Here is a 23,321-nt window from a genome sequence, read left to right on the forward strand (position 1 = left end):
TGGCCTCATTAACATCAAGGACGGACACCTGAAAGCTGTGAAACAGGTTTATTACCGTGTTAAGGGAACAGGTGGAACCAATATACCCTGCTGAAACTTACACACCATTTTTTCTTTAATCAGTGATGTGGGGAAGGGTGCAGAACCTAAATCTATTGTTTTGCACTTTTAGTGGTAGAGACAGAGGATGGTGAGGCAACTCCAGTTAAAACACGGGCTCTGAGATCTTACGCCCGTGATTCCTGCACGTCCAAGCGGGCCCCACACCTGCTTCCAGTACAATGCATTATATGCAAACATGAGAAGTACAAGGTTCAGTCAAACAGCAGGAAAAGGTTAAAAGAAAAGCTAACAGTGTGAAACACTCCATGTCGGGAAATTGCTACTCGCTGCTGAATGGAAAAGGGACGAGTCTCTCCTTCTCCATATCCAAGACAGGGACTTGGTGGCTAGTGAAGCACGGTATCACTTCACTTGCTATCGAGATTATACCCGGTATCTGACCACACACAAAATTGAGAGAACAGAAACAAACATATATGAAAATGGATAGAAGCACTTCTGCAAAACAATCATTGAGGAGAGGCTGTTAAAACAACGCAAAGTACTTCGACTGTCAAAGCTGAATTTGCTTTTAAAAAAATCTGTGGAAGAAACAGAGGGAGTGAACATTACAGCTTATATGGCACACTCACTAAAATCAAGACTTCACAAGTCTCATCCCTTCTTTAAATTCCTGGAGGCATCCACAACCTACCTTGTATATGTGGACAATCTGTCATACTGGAACTTGTGCACTGCTCATTTAAAAAAACGAATTGTGTTAAAGGTAGATGCACATGTAAACTGCATGAGCTGCCATGTACAAACCTCTGTCAGTGTTTAAACTTTGACCATAAGTCACTTGAAGATGACTAGGGCACATGTGTGTATGCATGTACACATGTGGGGAGATGTGTGTTTGCTACTCTTGCAGAAGTAAATCTGTATGACAGGTTTACGTATATTATAACTCTACTTTGTTTGATAGTCTATGTTTTTTGATAGTTATACTTATAACGTTGTTTGTTTTACATGCAGTTTATATTCTTTGATAGTGATAATCTTATTTCTAATACATACAGTTCTAACTAACGTTAGAGTTCTTAGCTCTCCGGTTTGAATATTGATTAGAATATTAGGATACTGACTCTATAACGTTATGTCAGATTTAACTGGTATTTAAATATATGTCTTAAACATCAACGGGTTCATGTTCGCCTTGAGTCTAAGGTAATTATCCACCAACATACAGTGGAGCTGTAGTCTATGCGAGTTGGACGAAGTGTCACCGTTAGAATGTAATGTTTAAACCAAATCAAATATGTAATTGCATGATGCTATTTACTGCCAGAGCCGTTAAATACGATATTCTAAATGGCTCTGGCTATTGCTAGTTCGCCAGCTGAAATGTTACCCTACTTAAAACGACACTTACGAGACGCTTACACACGTTTGAACAACACAGTGTACAAAACAAACATTTTATATAAATATATTCTAATTAAATGAATACTTACAATCACACAAAGAATGTCCTTGACGATCAATGCGCTGCTGGTGCTCGTGTCTGATAGCTAAATCATTCGTGTAACAGCTGTTCTAAATAAACTACATCTGATTGGATAGTAATAATCCCATGTCAGTATCTTGCCGCGCGATTGGCTCAACTAATATAGTAGGCAACCGCGTTTGCCTGCATATTTACCGATCGTGCATTATGATTTCGGGGAAAATGTGCAATAAATGGGAGTGGCAACACATTTCATATCGTTGAGAATAAAACAACCGTCCCAACTTTACAAATCCAGGTTCTCCCTCCATAGGGATCATTCATCTCGAAAAGTAAAGCAGATACGGACCCTCGGCCCACCGTCTAAAATCATACTCCCCTATATTAAATGGTAATTATTGAATATAATCACTTGTGCTTTTTTTCAGATATTCTACAGGATGAGATGCGTCTCCAGAATGAGTTTTATGGTTCTCTAATCCAGTAAACTTGATATTAGTGGGGGGAGTATAAATTTGGCAGTGCTGCCAAAATCATACTCCCCTATATTAAATGGTAATTATTGAATTTAATCACTTGTGCTTTTTTGCAGATATTCTACAGGATGAGATGTGTCTCCAGAATGAGGTTATTTATAAATTCGGCAGTTGACAAATATGCTGTCAAGTATGATGTATTTCATGTAAATTATATTCTGTTATTCTGTATGAAGCACACATGTGCATTCAACAATGTACATACTATCTTTTCTGGTTCAGTGTAATGCTGTTGTTGTTTCTTGTGAGAGCTCCTTCTGTTACAAGAAATTATTTTTCTGTGAAAACATATTTGGCAATAAAGGTCTTTCTTCTACTTCTGCCTTTAGACTGTAGTGTCCTGATGACCCTTGAATCATTTTTAACTATTTAGAATGGATTTCAGGAAATGCTTTTATATTTGCTAGTTACACTGATACTTTCCATCACAGAACCATTTACACAACCCCAATTCACGTCATGTTACTCATCTGTTGGCATTATCCTAATAAGTTACCACTTTTCCATATTTTTATAATAATTCCACAGTTCTGTTTTGAATAACATGAGATGGGAAAATCATCAATTGAGTGTTTTATTTACAGTTTAAATGGTGTTAGAATCACATAGAAATTACAATAAGCAAACATAATATTTTCAAATAAAACTAAAAGAAATAAACTCTTAAACACTTAAATAAATAAATCATCAGGAGAATGTGCACATCAAGGCTCACAAACGGGGCAGATGTTACTTTTGTGTTTCCTTGTGCGTTGGACACAGCTGCAGTGAAACCAACGTGGGCACACATCACAGCCAATCTAAACATGTTGACAAACAAATATTGAAGGTAAGCATAGGTATTTCTGTAATTCATTTCAAACTATATTTAAATGAACATTATATCAGCTTCAATTAATTTGGTAATTTCATAAAAGATTTGATAAAACACAACATTCTCTTTTGAAATGCTTACCCAGTACCACTGTTTCTATCCCCACACAGATGGCAGAGGTCCTTAAGGTCAGCTAGTCAAATATGCCAAGGCAGAATGTAATGGCTCAGTGTAATAAGAAGGAATGTTTGGTTTGTTTATATGTTGACCTTTAAGCGCCCTCTTGTGGCGAGGACTGTGTATGGTAACTTTCATATTGTTGCGTTGAGTTCATTGTGAAGTGTCATGGCTGAAGTGCTGCGCGTACAGTTAGGTCGTGGCCCACATAAGGCTGTAAGTCCCTATTATTTATTATATAAATATGATGTTTAGTAGGTTTAAGATGTTGCTAAAAACTAAATGTGAAGTGACGTGCAAAGTTGTGAGTATTAACAGTCAGTCCTGTATGCTAGCGATCTTTTGTTATGTTTATTAGGCTTATGTGAATTCCGTGAGTACAAGACATTACCTTAAACAAGGAATATAATTAACAAATGCACGGAAATGTAACGTTTAATGTTTTGATTTAATGTTTGATTTGAATGCTTTAGTTAGTCAGTAAATACTGTTCAGTCAACTGCACTTTGAATATGTACAATTCTGATTGCTGTATTTCCTATGTCTGTTTACAGTTTTACAATGTTAAAGTTAACAAGAAAACATTCATGAAACCTAATGGAGGATTAAAAGCCATGAATCAACATCTGGCCTGTTCACTGTCTGTCTAGCCGGATAGAGAAGTGACAGGACAGAACACAGAATAAAGTTATCTTAAGGCAAGTTCTTTAAACATCACAAGTATTTACAAGCAAATACATTACATTTTAACAAATACTGATAAAAGGTTAGGGTACAAAAGAATAAATGAATATTTGAAAAAGTTTAATTTTAAACCAGCGCTAGTATCCCAAACTTACCCGTGTTCTGCAGGAGACAAGCAGCTATAGTCATTCTTAGTTCAGCCACACCTTGTTCAGATGTGGAAAACTGAAGCGGCTCATCATTTAGGAAACATTCTGCAAACTAAAAAAGAAAAGTGATTTTGTACTTGAGAATTATATGGTTGTAATGCAAACAATGTGTTATTGCAATAAGTTACAGCAATGGGTTGCTATATAAATAGTTATGTTGCAATGCAGGTTGCATTTGTTGTGGACAGCAGGCTGAAAGGCATTCCTCCAAATTACCAATTCAGCTAACTTAAATTTCACATTATCAAACACCACAAAATATTGTAACAGGAATTGCCAAGAGGTTGTCAGATTTGTTCTAATGCATAGTTCCCTGCATATGACAATTTTCTATTTATATATCTATTTTTCTTTATCTCTTTAATTTTCTCTTGATGATGTTTTAAAGCTGTTGTTCTTTAATAAAATACGGGTGAGGGAATTCTAAACAATCATGTCACTGCTAGACACTACTATAAAGTCCTCCTTAACTAACATTGTAAGCAGTAACACTCTTCCTATCTCCCTGAGTTGTTTTCAGTGGAAGTCACCATTAACTTCAATATTTTTATAAGTAAAAAACAGGATCATAAATATCCATCTACAATCCAAGATGACCATCTCAATTGTTTACCTCTGGTGTTACACTAAGAAAACAAAGTCAGACTTGGCATTATTATCCATTAAACGTACTTTCAGGACAAAAGGCCCACAGGAATTGCCATTGAATGTGGTAAACTGTCACATGCCCATTTGGGCAAGTTGCAGCCCTTCTGTCTCATGAAGGACCTGTAAAAAATTTGATTTATTATTATGTGGTAAAAACAAAATAATAATTTCATTGTACATGGGTACATATGATAATGAAAATCTTGAATCTTGAATTTATTAAATTAAATGGAATATTAAGAAACACCTTTAGAATTTTAGAAGACTGTTTAAACTGTTGATTTACCTTGTCACATTCAGACACTTTTGAATGTTTGTTTTGGTCTCCCCTAGAGGATCCAGATACAGAGCCCTCTTCTCTTGTGGAATCATAATCTAAATAATTAAGATATTGCAGTGATTACAAAAAAACCTTAAACGGCAAAAAACTATTGTACCCAACCACATGAAAAAAAAAAAGATATCTAAGATATAAGCTTATAAACACTTATAAAACACATAAACAGTACCGTCAGAGTCCAGTGCTGATGCTCGCTAATGACTCCAAAGATATATTTGTATAGGTTTGGATCCATCTGAAATTTCAGTCAAAATAAATTCAACACTTAATTCACTATTATTTGGGATTTTTTTCATCTCAAAAGTTAACATGAAGATTTATCTTTGGAATATATTTCATAATAATTTAAGCATATATGGGGGACCCTAACAAGTATTTCGGTATGATGTCTATTGGTTGTGTATGAAAACTGATGTTTAAAACTTTTGTGAGATTGTTTTATTGGTATAAATCTATATGTATATTTTATCATGGATCATTTTGGATGATTTGCGAATGTATTTGGTATTTTTATATATATATGTTTGAGATATATATTTATATATATTTTTGAAAGATGTTTTTTGTATTTGTGACATTGGGTGTATTACAGTAATAAATAATAATGAGCGTAGGTGGTGCTTGGTAGAACATGGCACTGATGAAGGTTTAATACCTGAAAACGTTCTGCACATTTGCACATTTTTGCACAAATTTTTGTGACCTCTGCCTCTGAACAATAAATAAAATAAGCCATTTTGGCTGAATCTGAACAAGTGCGGATCTCTTGCATGTTTGTGTGAAGATCACTACAGAAGTTAAATCTGTGTTAATCACATTTATATTGCAGTTTGTAAAAAGTTGTGTACCAACCTTGACCTTTGCCCTTTTGTATTGCCAGATGCTGCTCAGTTCGTATGATTCGATGTACACAGCCTTTTTTTTTGAATGCTCATTGTATTTTTGTACCAAATGGTACATGTAAGCATTCATGACCCGACAGGAAAAAATGAAGACATGTTAGATTCCCTTAAGAAAATAAATATTCACAGAAGTGGACTGTTTACTGATGTTTCATGTTTCCTTTAGATGGACACTTTAATTTTTATTTTGAACTTTGGATATAGTTTTCTTTTGGCCATTATGTATTTGTAAAGCATTATTATATCAAAGAAATCAAATTTTGAAAGAGACTTATGAAGTGGCTCCATTCACTAACTGTTTGATTTCATTAACACTCTTATATATAAGATGTGTAACTTCTTAAGGTAAATAAATCTGTACACTGTGGAAACATGATAAGAAAACTCAAACCATTTCAGAAAAGTCATGATCTTAAACCATTAAAGTTTTAAAATCATAAGTATTTATATTATGAAGTTATCACTTATGAAAGCATATACTGTATGCTGGGTACAGCATGAAAATGTCATGCCAGCATGCGCTGCTGCATAAACTGAATAATTCTTATTTGTCATCGCTTATGAGCCTATAGATTATATTAAAGTAAATAATAAAAACAATTTGGAAACATGATTACCTAACTAAGCCAATTCATAAATATTATTTAAATAATAATTATAATTTTTTATATATTTAAATAATATTTGCTTCTTTTGCCAAAACAACATGTTTTGCAAACACATTATTATATTGGCTAAATAAAAAAGTATCACTAAACGTCAAGACACAAGAGCCCAACTAAAAGAAACACTTAACAACATAATGGTGAATATAAACTTAAATCAGAAAAAACATAAACAAAATTAAACCACTGTTAATTCTCAATACAAACCCTTGTACATGTATTAAAAATAAAGTCATTTTAAAAGCAATTTCAAGTGATTTAACTTCTCACCTCACTTTCCAAATATTGTGTGGGTGCAGTCCTCTGTATGTCAGAGTAAAACAATTTGTATGGCCCTATTTTTGAGATCAGCACATATAACCCTTTTCTTCCCCAGGCTTCTTTGACACCTGTAAAATGTCAAAGACAAGCAAAACAATACAAAGTCCTGTCAAAGATAGAATACGAAATTTAAGAAAAATCACAGTTGTGGTTACATGTCTATCTTAAATTATGCTATGGTGTCACTCACAACAGGTGAATCCATGTGTTACTATTTTATTTCATTTTTTTATCTTTTATTGAAACACTGTCAAATAAAACATTAATTCTTAAACTGTCTAAATTGTTGTTTAAGTATATACGTGGTTCTATATATGATGAGCTGGACCTGATGAAGTCACAACTCCTGAAGATGCTGTGGCATGGAGATGCTGGTGAGGAGGGAGCTGAAGAGACCACATGGACTGGTGGTGGAGATGATGGTGATGGCACTGGTGGTGGAGATGCTGGTGATGGCACTGGTGGTGGAGATGCTGGTGATGGCACTGGTGGTGGAGATGCTGGTGATGGCACTGGTGGTGGAGATGCTGGTGATGGCACTGGTGGTGGAGATGCTGCTGATGGCACTGGTGGTGGAGATGCTGGTGATGGCACTGGTGGTGGAGATGCTGGTGATGGCACTGGTGGTGGAGATGCTGGTGATGGCACTGGTGGTGGAGATGCTGCTGATGGCACTGGTGGTGGAGATGCTGGTGATGGCACTGGTGGTGGAGATGCTGGTGATGGCACTGGTGGTGGAGATGCTGGTGATGGCACTGGTGGTGGAGATGCTGGTGATGGCACTGGTGGTGGAGATGCTGCTGATGGCACTGGTGGTGGAGATGCTGGTGATGGCACTGGTGGTGGAGATGCTGGTGATGGCACTGGTGGTGGAGATGCTGGTGATGGCACTGGTGGTGGAGATGCTGGTGATGGCACTGGTGGTGGAGATGCTGGTGATGGCACTGGTGGTGGAGATGATGGTGATGGCACTGGTGGTGGAGATGCTGGTGATGGCACTGGTGGTGGAGATGCTGGTGATGGCACTGGTGGTGGAGATGCTGGTGATGGCACTGGTGGTGGAGATGCTGGTGATGGCACTGGTGGTGGAGATGCTGGTGATGGCACTGGTGGTGGAGATGCTGGTGATGGCACTGGTGGTGGAGATGCTGGTGATGGCACTGGTGGTGGAGATGCTGGTGAGGAAGGGGATGCAAAGCCCACAGGAACTGAAACTGATTGTGATGAGGAGTTTAGTTTATGTGGGATGTGGGGTAATTCCTCAACATGTAGCCTCAAATGGTCAACATTTATTTTGGGGAATGTTACACCTCTTCCATCCACTAGGTCTGCACTTTTGCCTTCCAATACAGTGATTGTAGTATAGGGGCCAAGAAAGTTTGCCTCCAGTTTGCCACCCTTACGTTGTTGGCTCCTTTTATTTTCCCTCCACACTTTGTCCCCCACTTTGAAATTCATTCTTTGTGCTTTCTTTAGTTTTGTTTGTCGCCTTATCCTTTCCTGTGAAGCTCTGTTATGAGCCTTATTTAAAACCTCACTGATGGCAATAGCCGATTCAGTCAATTCTTCAATTGACAATGTGCCCTCCACACTCTTGTCAATCTGAAAGAAAGTGTGGGACAATACTGTAAAAACAACTGCTACCTATTTATCATTAAAGATTACTATTGAAATAATGCAAAAAACTGCAGTTACCCAATAGTGCTCAGGTATTTCAGAAGGGTAACGGGCCTCTCTTCCAAACATTAAAAAGTATGGCGAGTACTTTGTTGTCATCTGCCGCTTTGTGCTTTGTGCGAAGCCCAAACATAACAGCATCCAGGTGCTTGTCCCAGTTATTGGGCTTGTCTTTGACGAGCTTGCATAGGGATCTGGAAATATAATAACATTATTTTCAGTTTCAAAGCAAGGAAACAGCCAGGGAATTATCATCTTCTTTTTTTTGTAATGTTGTGGTCAGTCTGTGTGAAGAGAATTAGAATTAAAAGACTGCTTATACCTCTGTATTGTTGCGTTCATTCTTTCCACAAGCCCGTTGGTCTGTGGGTGGTAGGGTGCGCACAATGACCGTTTGATATTAAGGATTTTGCAGATATGACTGTTCAGCTGCAATTTTATGAATGAAAACAGTTTATTACAGTTCTAAGGGAAAATATGAAAGGTGTGTATAATGAAAAAAAAAATGTCAAAAAGTTGAATAATTTATTCTATATTTTTAATGTGTGAACATGTATGACTTACTGTGTTTACAAACTCTTTCCCCTGGTCTGTTAGGACTCTCTTAGGTACCTCAAACTGATGCACAAACTTTAAAAGGCAATCTGTAACCTCCCTGGCAGCTGTAGATTTGAGGGGATAAGCCTGGGGCCACTTAGTCATATAATCTATAATGACACAAATATACTGGTTTCCATTGTCAGTCAATGCTAGTTTGTATAAATTATTAAGTATAATTTTTTTTTTTTGGCAATGATCAAAATGTTCTTATTTAATTATATAACTTAACTGTTATTTCTAATTAAATAAAAAAAAATAAGAATAAATTAATGTGTGATGGAAAAGCATACCACAATCGGAGTGTATTCTTTTTGATCTTTCACCGATGATCTGCTTGCCTGACATGATTCACACTGTGCCACCTGTGATCAGAAAACCATTATGTTGGAAATAATTGCCATTTTATCACATTGGCAAAGTAGTGATTCTGTTCAAGGTATTACCCAGGTGTCAATGTCCTTTGCCATGCTAGGCCAGTAAAATCTTATAGATATCGCGTTTCGTGTTTTTTTTTTTTTTTTGTCCAGTGTTTATACTGCACTAAATCTCTTTAGAAGAATAAGTAATGAGAGAAATCTGAAGAGTTATATTGTTGAGAGAAGTATATTTAAAAAATTATGTGATAGAAAGAAAAAACAGTACAATTACAATACCTTAGGTAATATGTTGCAGGGTGACATGAAAACACAACAATTGTGGAAGAAAATTAAGAGCTTTAGAGGGGCCAGCAAACAATCTAATAACATTGAACACTTTAAGTGGTTAGAATATTTTATGCAGTTGTTATCGGAGTCAAAATGTAACTTAGATGTTGATTTTGAAATCTTTGTTACAGACTGTGTAAACAATCATGATACTACAGTTTTTAATCGAGATGAAATTTTGGACAGTAATATTATGTATAATGAGGTCTTTAAAGCTATTATGTCAGTGAGTAATGGAAAAGCCCCTGGACCGGATGGTATTATAATTGAAAAGATAAAAGTAGCTCTACATACGCTATGTCCCATAATGCTTTCTTTATATAACAAAATATTAGAAACAGGAGATTTCCCAGAGTCCTGGTGTGAAGCTGTGATTTGTCCTCTATATAAGAATGGTGATAAAAATGATGTGGAGAACTATAGAGGAATCTCACTGCTTAACGTACTAGGTAAAATTTTTACAAAGATCCTGAATACGAGGTTAGTGCACTATGCAGAAATGAATAATATACTCTTTGAAGAACAAGCAGGATACAGGTCTGGTTATTCCACAATAGATAATATTTTTATTTTACAGTCAATGGTTCAGAAATATATTACAAAGCAAAAAGGAAAGATGTATTGTATATTTATTGATTTTTCTAAAGCTTTCGATAGTGTTCAACATACTCTTTTGTATTTTATTCTCATTAAGAATGGTATTGGTGGGAAAGTATTTAATGTATTAAAATCTATGTATTCCAAACTTAAGTCATGTGTGAAAGGAAATGAAGGTTTAACAGAATATTTTGATTGTACCATTGGGGTGAGACAGGGTTGCACGGTGAGCCCTTTTTTGTTTGTTCTTTTTCTAAATGAATACATAACAATGCTAAAGAAAAATTGTAAAGGTATTCAGATTGAAATGATGACAGAAGTGCAAACATTGTTGTATGCTGATGATATGGCCACTGTAGCAGATACAATTGGAGGGTTACAGAGACAGATTGAACAGTTGGAAAAATTCTGTAAGTTCTATGGTATGAGAGTGAACTTGAGTAAAACAAAAATTATGGTCTTTAGAAGAGGGGGACATTTGAACAAAAATGAAAAATGGTATTTTGCTGAAGAACAGATAGAAGTAGTTAATTGTTACAAGTATCTTGGTATGTGGTTTACACCAAAATTGTCATGGTGGAAAACCCGTCAGCATTTAGCAAGCCAAGGCAAGAAAGCAATGTTTTCCTTGCTAAAGTTTATCCGTAAACAAAAAATTAGCTACACGCAAGCTCTGTTTTTGTTTGATCGCATGGTTGCACCTATACTGTATTATGGTTGTGAAATATGGGGCTTCGAACCAGTTGAATGTATTGAGAATGTTCAAGTGTCTTTTTGTAAAAAACTTTTGTGTGTCAGCACAAGTGTAAGTAATGTAGCGGTCTTGGGTGACCTGGGAAGATTTGCATTGTCGACCTCCTATATGAAAAGATGTATTATGTATTGGATAAAATTAGTGTCAATGCCTGATCATCGCTATCCAAGAAAATGCTACAATATGCTTTTAGAATTAGATAAAGTAGGTAGAAAAACTTGGGTTACGAATATTAGAGTATTATTGAATTTTTATGGCTTTTTAGCTACTTGGGAGGCTCAAAGTGTAGGTGATATAAGAACATTTACAGCTGTTCTAAATCAAAGATTGAAAGAAAAAGCACATGAGGCATGGTATGCATCAGTTTTAGAAAATAACAAACTAAACATATACTCACAATGCAAGTCTTTGTTAATACAAGAGAGCTACATTACGTCTGTGTATAATAGGCAACTGGTACGATCATTATTCTTGTTCAGATGTTCAAGCCATCAGTTAGCTATAGAAACGGGTAGATGGAGTAATACACCAGTTGCAGAAAGAATCTGTCATTATTGTAATTTAACAAATATTTCTGTGATTGAAGATGAGATGCACTTTTTGTATGTTTGTCCTTTGTATAGAGATTTACGCAAGAAATATTTTAGTGAACTTGTCCTTGTGGGTGATGTCTGCAAAGATGTGCCAAGTATTTGTGATTCTGAGAATGCATGGCGGTTAGCACTGTATATATATCAAGGAACGAAAAAGAGATTATCTGCCATGTCATGACATTTGTGGAACTATGGGCCGAGAGGCCATATATTCCTGAAATAAATGAAACTTGAAACTTAACTGTTATTTCTAATTAAATTAAAAAAAATAAGAATAAATTAATGTGTGATGGAAAAGCATACCACAATCGGAGTGTATTCTTTTTGATCTTTCACCGATGATCTGCTTGCCTGACATGATTCACACTGTGCCACCTGTGATCAGAAAACCATTATGTTGGAAATAATTGCCATTTTATCACATTGGCAAAGTAGTGATTCTGTTCAAGGTATTACCCAGGTGTCAATGTCCTTTGCCATGCTAGGCCAGTAAAATCTTATAGATATCGCGTTTCGTGTTTTTTTTTTTTTTTTGTCCAGTGTGAACTCCGAGGCTGCTTGAATGGAACTCCTCAAAAATTGTGTTTGCCTGTTCTGCCCTACACACAACTTTTGCTTTAATTTGTTGTTTTGTGCCTTTGTGGCAAAGGTAATATACAATGCAAATGTTTACCAATTGGAAACCACATCAATCTTAATAATTATAATTATTTTTGTATGGCAGTTTTAAAATGCATTCAGTACTGAATGGTGACACCTAATGTCATAGTGTTATGCATTTAAAAACTCAAGTAATTTATACTGCTAGCAAATATGCCATAAATGGGAAATTACTAAATATTGGGGTATAACCTCAATACTTCTAGCCCACATCTTACTATTTATGTTGTAATATTTTTTTTTTGATAAAACGTATAAGGTAAAATGTTACTGATGGTGATGATTACACTTAATTTTCATAATTTTTTTATGTGTGCAATGTTTGATCGTGCATGTCCTCACATTGGATAACATACGTTGCAAGCAACTATAAACTAGTATTTTCTATAGTTTATTGAACAGAAAAGTACGAACACAAAAAGCAGGCCTATAAAGCCCATGCACCTGGCCTGAACTTTAGCACACGAGATCAAGATCAACAATTGATTAACATAAAATTTCAGACAATTTTTAAAAAGAACACTGATAACATAATAATAATAATAAATTATTCTCTTAGTCTTACGTTGGAGGTCAAAAGTGTTTCCCTTTTTTCTCAAATTTGCTTTCTCTGTTTTTGAATACCCATCAGGGTATTAACCCCTTACCAGTCACCCCCCTTTTTTGGCATGGAGACAGAAATGACATACCCAAAATAAAAAGGTTTCTGCTCATTATTCTTTCTGACTAGATACATAATCAACCTTTTTTCACAAAGCTGACACTTTAAAGTTTACTGTTCAGGAATCAGAATCACTCAGACTGTTATGATAATAGAGATATATAAGCTCAAACATACAAAACAAAAAACATTTTTTAAATGTATTAAAAAATTATTGATATAAGATATGAGTTGAGAGATACGGTGTAGCTAAAGCCACAAGTATTTCAAAACTTTATTAGAAATTTCATAATCTAATCTGTAAAACTGTGAATTTTATGAAATGTTTTCTAAGGCCATGTCATGTGTGTTTTTAGAGAAGGCTAATCAGATTGATTTATGGCCCTTGTCATCCCTGTAAGATCTCATATGTAAACACTCTGTGTGCTCTGTATGTGTGTTGGCTTTGAAAACTCTCCCGTTTCATGGTTCTGTTGTTCTCACCAAACGAGTCTTTCACACCTCCGCCAGGTATGACACATTATCCACATTATTCTTTTATCATTATTCTTTAGTTTTTATTCCACCTTTATCAGCCTTTTTTGTGTAATTTCAATGTTTACAAAGCAACAAAGCAGTGATCTCACTTCAGTCTCTGTATGCATTTAGCCCTTATTTATCAAAAGTCTTACTATAAAAATACAACAAAACATTTTCTTACGACCTTACGTGAATTATTGTGACAGAAATGCATTATGAAGAAGAAATTAGCATTAGAGCTAACATTAACATCAATCTACATCAGACAATTTATTAAATTATTAGTATACTTTTACTCAAAACTCACTTTGAACCCCGATCGAGTGTTTGTAATAACATCCTTCTGCGATCACGGGTGGAATTTGGTCGTTTACTATTGTAAAAATGCTATTTGTAGCCTTTTTCATCGCTGCACAAGTTAGCATTTCTGATATACATTTTTTATATTTTTTATAAAATGCCCCAGATCTCAAGAAAATCTCATACCAAGCTTTTCTATCGTAATCGGGGGTTTATTATTCGGATTTCATGTGTACAGAGGTGTTTCAGTTTGGTTATGAGCAGATAAGAACCAGGAAGTGTTCTCGAACCATGTGACACAATCTGACACTGTCCGGTTTTGGGAAAATTGGGTCTGTGATAAAATGACAGACAGAGCGAACCAAATGCTAGTAAACTGTCAATGGATAGAGGTAAGTCAGCAGTATCTATACTATAATATTGATTACTTGATTGTGGTCCACCGGTGTTGATTAAGCATCTGACGCGCTCCTACCGAACCTTGTTACTAAAACATCATTAGTTTTACTAACCTCCTGTCTCTACCATTGTTTGTGACAGAAGACCGGACCATTAAATGACACTACTATGGATTCCCAGTCTCTCACTCCTGCAGAAGGTCTGACAACACATTCCGTGCCTCTCTCCCGCTGGCTGCCAACCCTCTATCTGCCTCTGCCAGTCCCATGGCTATGCCTGCTTTATATTCGGGGGAACCAACTGGATGTGACCACTTTCTTCTATAAGTAGTTTTATACATTGAGATGCAACCACAGAATTTCCCCACCGAACGCTCCAAGGTAGCATTCCAGATTTCTTTCCCGTCTGGTCATGCTTTGTCATGGGCGATGCAGCTCTACTCAGCACTTACCCCGAAGGACTGAATCCCCAAATCCGTGCTTAAATGGCTATCTATGAGGACTCCATAGGATTAGAGAGCTTCATGCTCAAGTCCAACCATATTTCCCAGCACCTAGCCACCTGTCATACCACTGAAGCTGCTCACCAGTCGTTCTCCCCCGCCAGCGGCCCAACAGTACCAGAGCCGATGCAAGTGGATTCAACTGCCTTTTCCTGAGGAACACACACGCAGGCTGGCAGCTGGACTCTGCCTCTATTGTGCCAATCCTGATCATAGCATTGGACCCTGCCCTTTCAAACCCCCACGTCCTGCATTGAGTACAATTCAGTATGGCCCCGTAATTTCAACCATTTTAGTCCAACTATTCACTCCTACCTGTTCTATTATAGTCTCAGCCCTGGTTGACTCGCATCGGGCAACGTAATCTCGCCAAGCCTCCTAAGTCTTCTCCAGTTGCCTCGTTGCTGTAATGCCCAGGAGTTTCGAGTCAAGACCATCCAGGTAAAACTGCTAGGACGTTGATGTGTAAGGTTCCAGGCTTCTCCTGTGACACTCATCAGAATCTTTCAAGAAGAGGAGATTAACTTTCTGGTACTGCAGGGACCCACCATGGATGTAATCTTTGGACGCTCCTGACTCATCCAATATTCTCCTGAAATCAGGTGAGTTCTGTCATGAACAATGTCTCACTGCCCTTCCATATCCTCAACTCTAGTCACTGGTCTGCCAGGTTGCTTCTACGCTCACCAAGAGCCCCAAGTTAAGTGTGACTCCCAATCCCATCTGATTACGTGGTGTTCTAGGATGTCTTCGGCAAGCAGGCAGCCACCCACTTACCACTTCACCAGCTATGGGACTGTGCAATCGATCTGCTGCCTGGAGATAAACTCTCCAAGGTTAGAGTATACCCATTTCTCATCCCGGAGCATAAGGTTAAGAGGGAATACATCCGGGAGCCTCTTAATTAGGGATGCATACGACTGTCCAGCTCACCAGCACCTCAAGCTTCTTCATGGGCAAAAAGGACAGGGGTGAGCTGGGTTTCAATAAATAAATTTAAATTGAATTCAAAGAGTTATAAAAATAGAAGAATGCCTGAATACGCCACCTTGAGAATTTTACCCAAAAAATCTTGCACTTTGCACATTTTTTTAAGTAGTATAAAAGAAACATTTATCAGAAAAGCTTACAATCAGTCATTCAAAATGTCATGGAGCTGAGGCCTAGATAACAAGGAAGACTCTCCAAAAAAGGGGGCTCTTAATCTACAGAACACACTCACATGCCAAAATAAAGACCCCAGTGCATGCCAAAGGCCACAGCACACAATGAAGAAACACCACCATTATCTAGAGAGGAAGTCATCAACCCTGGTCACTAAAGGCCAGAATCTTCAAACTCTCTCTCTCTCTCTCTCTCTCTCTCACACACACACACACACACACACAGAGAGAGAGAGAGAGAGAAATTACACAAGTTGTCCCAGATCACAACCTACACTAGTCTTAAACAACACACTAACTCAAATTATAAAATGACAACATAAATGATTGAATCAAAACAATTACAAAATATTAACAAAACTAAAATAATCCACTTGAATAAATAGGTTATAAAGAAAATAAAATTATTAGAAAAAAGATGAATAGAATAAATCACAAAAAAAAAAAAAAAATCCCAAAACAACACTACAACCAAACTTATACACAACTAAGAGAAAAACCATTGGCATGAGTCCGACAGCAAGGCCATGCCCTAACACACACAGACTCAGTGAAGTTTGGTTCAACTGGTAGAATGACCTCCCATCTCAATTTAAACAGTCTTCATTCATAGAAAACAAAAACATCTTAAAAAAAAAAAAAAAAGAGTCACATCTTCTTTTGCCAGCACTTGACTGACTAATACTAGCACTTACCTTTACTTTTCTATTCTGTTCTTGGAAAAAAAGAAAGAAACAGCCCCTTAGCTACATGTTCTGTGCTAGACTAACTGAGACTTGTTATGGCACATGATTACTGTTGATGTTCTCTCAATGGTCTGATTGGTTTTATTGTTCTAATTTGTAAATCACTTTTGGATAAAAACGTCTGCTAAATGAGTTAGTGTAATTAAACTGCTCCATTTGAGTAAAATGTATTTAGGGAATGGTTTAGTAAAACCAAGTAAATTTTTGTATATAATCTTTGGCATCTTCTCAGCTCTTATTTACTAATCTACAAGCAGTTTTCAACTCTCTTAAACTGCAAATTGACTGCTAAATGATTCTTATTTGTAATTTGTAAATAAAACTGGAAAAAACTGCAAAATCTCATACTGCATGTCTAGCGTCATTAGATGTGTACTTTGTCATTGTTAATGTACCTGGTATTGAAAGGCTCATTTTGGTTTTGGGAGCCCCCAAAAACAGGCTGACATGCATGCAAGGTCAAAAAACACTTTCGTCTTAAAATACACATTTATTTTTTATTTAAATGCGGAAGTTAGTTCCCTGAACTAAGTACATTTCTGCAGCTGTTATTATGTTTAAATGAAAACAAAAGGAGAAAGTGGTATTTTATGTCCTACTTCGTTTTATTGTAAATATACTGAGGGGAAAATTGCAGTAGCCAAAGCGATCTGAGTTCACGCAGCATTGGTTGAGTTCAAACACCATTTATTCTGATCATTTTCAAATATTACTGTTATTGTGTCATGAAATGTAACTTTAAAAGTATTTCAGGCGAGGATGTAGTTGTTTAAAACTCAAATCTGTGGTTTATTTATAAAGACAGTGCCTATTTAAAAATGTGTTTCACCGATCTCATAGACGGTGAGCTCCACTCGATCAGCGGGAGCTCAGTCCTCATGTATCCGCAGAGAGCAGCCTCTCCTGGGATAGACCTTCTGATATGTGCCGCTGGCTCGGATGTCTCTTTAGTGGTTAAACATAAAATATAATTCAGCTGCGGGGTAAATCTAACAGGTTTTCTTTGGTCTGTATTCAATTTATCTATATGTTAAAATGAAAATAAAAAAGGCAAATTTTTATTTTTTCATTTCACCCCCCCCTTTAATAAAAGAAAAACATGGTACTAATAGTCTATGTCTCTCAGGCAAAATATAGTTAAACATAGACGTATGGATTTAAGTGAACTCTATGAACAAATCAAGCTTGAGAGCAATTAAAGCAATAATCACTTTGAATTTTAAAGTAACTTTAAATGGCAACATACCTTTAAAAAAAAAATAAACGCTTTTTCCCCAATATGCACATTTTTGAAGTTTCTACAATAATCTGTAATCTAATGATATCAGGATCAACAAATTACCTTCTTCCTATCAGAGCTGCCAATGAACGTAACAAGAATCAGCTGAATCAAATAAACTGGAGCATTATATGGAAGTCACAACCATCTATCATCCACTATCACTTTTCTGAAGAAGCTGTTGGACAAAAATAGGTATTTTTCACAATGCCATTACCTTTTCATCTCAGTCTGTATAACTGATTATAAATCTAACCTATATTCACTTCTGTTTTCCTTAAAGTCTGTTTGTAATATTAAGTGACTTACTCTTTTCACTTTCAATTATAATAAGTCAAATCCCTTTAAACTAAGATCAGGAGCCCCCTTGTGACAACATGATACAGATGTATCTAACTAACCAAGTTACTAAATCTATTTTCTACACCGGACCTTTGATTATCTTTACTGAACAGCCCCAGTTATGTGTTGGTGTAACCGGTAAATGACTGAATTTGTTTCTACTAAGCTTATCCGTGTCTAATTTTGCTCTCTACAAGGTTTACAAATTTATGTTTGCTACATTTTATTTTCCACTGTCTAACTTCAACTCTCCACAATTTATCCAGGCAGAGAAGGCCTGATTTGGATGTCCATGCAAAGCAGGAAGTACATCCACAAATTGTCTGGTTCCATTGTCTAGTTTTATACACCATTCGTCCAGGCCAAGCAGCCCCCATTGGGTAATGTATCCATTAAAGACTAAACAGTTCTGTACTTGCTGAGTTTGTTTAATCTTAACTCTCTCACAATTCAGGTAGGCTCTGCAATACCACTTCACCAATCCCACACTCTTCAAGAGAAAGGTTTCATCGCGTTTAAAGCTGTCCTCTGCAGGCCTTCCTGGACATTCTAAACTTCCTCCAGTTTACTAAAGGTAAAGGTTATTCCTTTTTAAACATGAATTTACTAGCTACCCCAAACACTGTGCTCAGCATTCATATTCTTTTAGACTAAACCGATGTCATTTTAAAATCGTAGAGACTGAAGAAAAACCAATACCCCTCCCATTCATTAATTGGCAAAATCCACAACATTTACCAGACTGAAGCAAGGATCACAACGGCTGTAGCAAAGTTCAGAAACCTACTCCTCAAACCAGAGCTCCATACTCTGTCTGACGCTGTAAACTATGTAAGTAGGGGTGTACTAGTATTGGTACAGAATGGTTCCTGGACCAATTCCAGGTGGAAGTGATCATCCCTATCCCCTTGGACTAAGGAGCGAGCAGGGAACATGCATGCATTTGTTGTTAGGAATGCACTTGACAAAAGCAGCAATGTAACTTCACCTTCAGCTGGCATGTTACTGTGACTACACCGCACGTGTCCATCAGCAGATGTCACCATTTTACTGTTGTGTGGGTGGGCTTTTTAACCATTGCAAATATTTTAGATTTAAAATTTTAAAGGGCTTTTTTTTTTTTTTTTTTTTTTTTAACAAATTTTAAATTGTTGACCTCCATCAGCGACTGACACATGCTGTGTTGTTATTGGAACATCCCAGCTGAAGATGAGGAAATTCTCACTCCTTTTGCCAAGTGTGTTCCTAATGACAAGTGTATGCACTTGCCCTGCTCACTCCAAAGTCCCCAATCCAAGGGGATCAGGATGATCCCTTCCCTTTTGTATTTTTGCCCAGGAACCGCTCTGTACTGGCACACTCCTAATATGTAAGGCACCATTCAAATCAATACCTATCCCTCTGCATCTGATCTTATTGACCACACCACTTCCCAAACCACAATATCCCAGATATCCACCTGCAAATCTTTCTACAAGTCCTAAGGCATAACTCCCTACACCTACAGTCTACTGACAATTAAAAGACAACAACTGGTACGAGCAATGTTCACATTAAGTCTAATTCATGTTCCAGAAAATGCCACCACCCAACATGGTCTTAGTCTCAACGCTTGCTCTACCACCTGTAACGATTGCAATACACCAGAACAATGTAACACAAATTTCAATAGTAATCAAACATCACATCCCACACAATGTCATACCTCAAGTAACCCTTAACACCCCCATCCCCTGCAGTCAACTAACAAACCGCTTCAAGCCTTTGAGCAATTAATGGAGCACTTCCCACCTGGCACCTCAACCCCTCCAACAACATCCAATGTAACATTTTCAGTCACTCGACCCACAAAATCCACCACCCTTAGCCTGCAAAAGAACTTCCTATCTGGGGAAAAAAATGGTTGTACATGTTCATACACTTTTGCTTGTAGATGCAGAAGTACATGTGCACATTTCTACAATGCTCTACTTGCATGTTTGTAGTACATGTACATTAACGCAAACATCTTCAGACATCGTAACAATGTAGTACATAAATGACCTTAAGAATATTTATTCAAACGCCTGCATGGTACAAGTCCACATACACCTGAATACAAACCCTTTCAAACATTCAAGAACATGTGCACACTACACCTACTTACATGTACATGGATTCATCCAATAACACCGCCATCTGCATACATGCATAATTTGCATGTTCGTGTATTTACACAAACCCCTACATCTGCAGTCATGCATGGACATTGTGGGAAGTGCTCCACCATCAATTACATTCCAACCTACATATATCTATACCTGCCTACCCCTATACATGCAAGCCGACAGCAAGGTTCTGGGAAGTTGTCTTTCTCACAAAAGGAAAAGTATTTAAACGTTATATTTTATTTATAAAATTGTCTCCTTGACAACAGCCCATATTTTGTTTACTTTAAAAAGCAAGGTTGTTTTACAAGCAACTATTTCTATCATAACTGCCTAGGATTCTCAATGTTGTGTGTTTCTTTTTTTTTATTTTTTATAATGCAACCTTTTTTGTTTTAATTTCTAATTGCATAACGTGGTGGGCAAAGGTGTAAAAATCTCACTCTGATTTTTGTAGTTCTAAAATGTGTTTTTTTTTTTGTTGTTTTTTTTTAACCATGGGTTGTAGTCATAGTTGTTTCAATTGCCTAACGATTATCACTTGTAATTCGGTTTAATGTCCAACCTGCTTGTTTTCATCAATGAATAAAATGTAAAACGTAACCTTGAATCTCTTGAATTGTCATTTTTCCACTTCATTTTAACCACTGGTTTCAGTTAAAAAGTTTAACCGGTTATGTATGATCTGTCTAACAGGAATAAAGACTTTATCCATCTTTCCAATGTATAAAACTTAATTGACCTTAACACTGAAGGGATTCCTCAGCAACGTGCAAATTATGCCAGTGATGTATTATGACTCTGACCCAGAAAAGGTACCTTTTACATCCTAGGTGAAGCATCTTAAAGTGTTTTCACTTCAATTCCTCCAACAATTGTAACAAGCTTTCATTTGTCTTTTGATTAGAAGTTTAACTCATTGTTTAAACTTTCAAGTTCTGTTTCAACTAGTGTTGCTGTTCCGTCTTTTTAGTTTTGTTTACTATGTAAGTGCATTAAAGTATTTTAAATGCATGAAGTGGAGGGCAAAGAATTCCATGGTCATTTGCAAAGTTATAGACAAGTTAAAACTTATGTTGCTCTTTGCAGTGCAATCTTTGAACAAATGTGTGAAAATTAGTTTTCATTGGCTACTGCACGTTAGCGCTAGCATTCTGCCCTCTGAGTCATACACGGAGATTAAATAGTGCACTAAGATCAAATGTATTTGAATGAACCATTTCCATTTATTGTGAAATTAGATGTGGAAAATGGTAGGGTTATTGTAGAGCACACAGTGTTGCTCCATGCTCTCCTGTCTGACAACGATGTGGCCCAGTATGACTGCAAACTAGCCTCGCATCAGTGGCCCGTCACTGACATGATCTGCTGACTTCCTAGTCCTGGGTCAATCTATGGTTTTGTGTAAATGTTAGATATCTTCCAACTGAAAAATGAATTTCAAGCATGCAATTTAGATTTGGAAAATATAACCACAAAATAAATAGGCTGTTAAACGATCTAAATAAAATGTTAGATACCTCTTTGCAAATATTTCTTCATATTACCGAGGTGGTTGATCCCCATCGGCTCCCTGGTGAACCACACGTTAGTATTCTTGAGATTACACAGAGGAACGCCTCCCAGATGCAGATAGAAGTTTCTGGCATCTTCTGGACACTTTGAGAGGTATTTTTAAAAGCGGTCAATGGGGGAAAAGTGGGTAAATCTGTGCAAATTTTCTCTACTTGATGCAGTGGGAATCTTTTTTTTGGGGGGGGGGGGGGGGTTATGTGCCAGGGTCAGGTACTCCATCCCATTCTCGTCTTTCTGGAGAATGATCGGTTGTGGTTTCCTTCTGTATGTCTAACCAAACCTTTCTCACAAGCCCGAGGGGTGTGTAAGGGTAGAGTGCAGGTGCATATAAAATTTTCTGCAGGTCGAACTCTGGGATATGTGCATGATGAATTCTGGTATCTTTTCCACTCTTCCTGTAGTGCTTTATGACCCATTTAAAGAGGACATTTCTTGACTTTAAGTCTTTGTTCCTTTATGTGTTTTTTGATGTAGCGGTTAATACCTACTTGCATCTCAGCTTGTCTAACAGATGTTTCTTGCTGGATGAAGGATAATCACCTTCAACTCAACCTTGCCAAGACCAAACTGCTTGTGATTCCAGCAAACCCATCGTTTCATCACAATTTCATCATCAAGTTAGGCACATTAACCGTAACTCCTTCAAAAACAGCCAGAAGCTTTGGAGTTATGATCAGCTGACTTTCTCAGACCACATTGCTAAAACTGTCCGATCCTGCAGATTTGCTTTATTTAACATCAAGAAGGTCAGGCCTTTCTTTCGGAACATGCTGTACAACTCCTTGTTCAAGCTCTTGTTCTGTCCAGGCTGGACTATTGTAATGCCCTCTTGGGAGGTCTTCCAGCCAATTCTATCAAACCTTTACAATTAATTCAGCAAGATTAATTTTTAATGAGCCAAAAAGAATACATGTCACACCTCTGTTTATCAGTTTGCACTGGCTTCCAATAGCTGCTCGCATAAAATTCAAGGCATTGATGTTTGCCTACAAAACTACCACTGGCTCTGCACCCATTTACCTAAATTTGTTACTTCAGACTTATGTGCATTCTGCAAGTAAACGTCGCTTGATTGTGCAATCCCAAAGAAGCACAAAGTCCCTTTTACGGACTTTTAAATTAAATGTTCCCTCCTGGTGGAATGACCTCCCCAACTCAATCCGAGCAGCTGAGTCCTTAGCCATCTTCAAGAATCGGCTTAAAACACATCTCTTCCATCTTTATTTGACCCTCTAAAAAATATATATATATATAT

General features: G+C 36.9%; 1 protein-coding gene and 2 long non-coding RNA genes across 3 annotated transcripts; 1 reads left to right on the forward strand and 2 right to left on the reverse strand.

Annotated features, from left to right (window-relative positions):
* Window positions 1-404: 404 nt before the first annotated feature.
* On the reverse strand, window positions 405-1,672 carry LOC113091240 (uncharacterized). The gene is made up of 3 exons (XR_003287317.1): window positions 1,560-1,672; window positions 758-797; window positions 405-499 (listed from the first exon to the last, which is right to left on the reverse strand). It is a non-coding gene; the product is annotated as an uncharacterized LOC113091240 (long non-coding RNA).
* A 5,085-nt stretch (window positions 1,673-6,757) lies between these two features.
* Window positions 6,758-10,038, reverse strand: LOC113091228 (vegetative cell wall protein gp1-like). Its single transcript, XM_026256647.1, has one exon. It carries the CDS (start codon window positions 8,304-8,306, stop codon window positions 7,065-7,067), a length of 1,242 nt encoding a protein of 413 aa, XP_026112432.1. The 5' UTR covers window positions 8,307-10,038; the 3' UTR covers window positions 6,758-7,064.
* Window positions 10,039-17,779: 7,741 nt separating this feature from the next.
* On the forward strand, window positions 17,780-21,054 carry LOC113091239 (uncharacterized). The gene is made up of 3 exons (XR_003287316.1): window positions 17,780-18,724; window positions 18,799-18,918; window positions 19,023-21,054. It is a non-coding gene; the product is annotated as an uncharacterized LOC113091239 (long non-coding RNA).
* Window positions 21,055-23,321: the final 2,267 nt, after the last annotated feature.

Source organism: Carassius auratus, unplaced genomic scaffold (assembly GCF_003368295.1).
Source record: "Carassius auratus strain Wakin unplaced genomic scaffold, ASM336829v1 scaf_tig00214145, whole genome shotgun sequence".
Classification (NCBI taxonomy): Eukaryota; Metazoa; Chordata; class Actinopteri; order Cypriniformes; family Cyprinidae; genus Carassius; species Carassius auratus.

Bases quoted from the DNA above. Each gene is read 5' to 3' on its own strand.
- LOC113091228 (XM_026256647.1), bottom strand. From the start codon at position 8,306: ATGAATTTCAAAGTGGGGGACAAAGTGTGGAGGGAAAATAAAAGGAGC.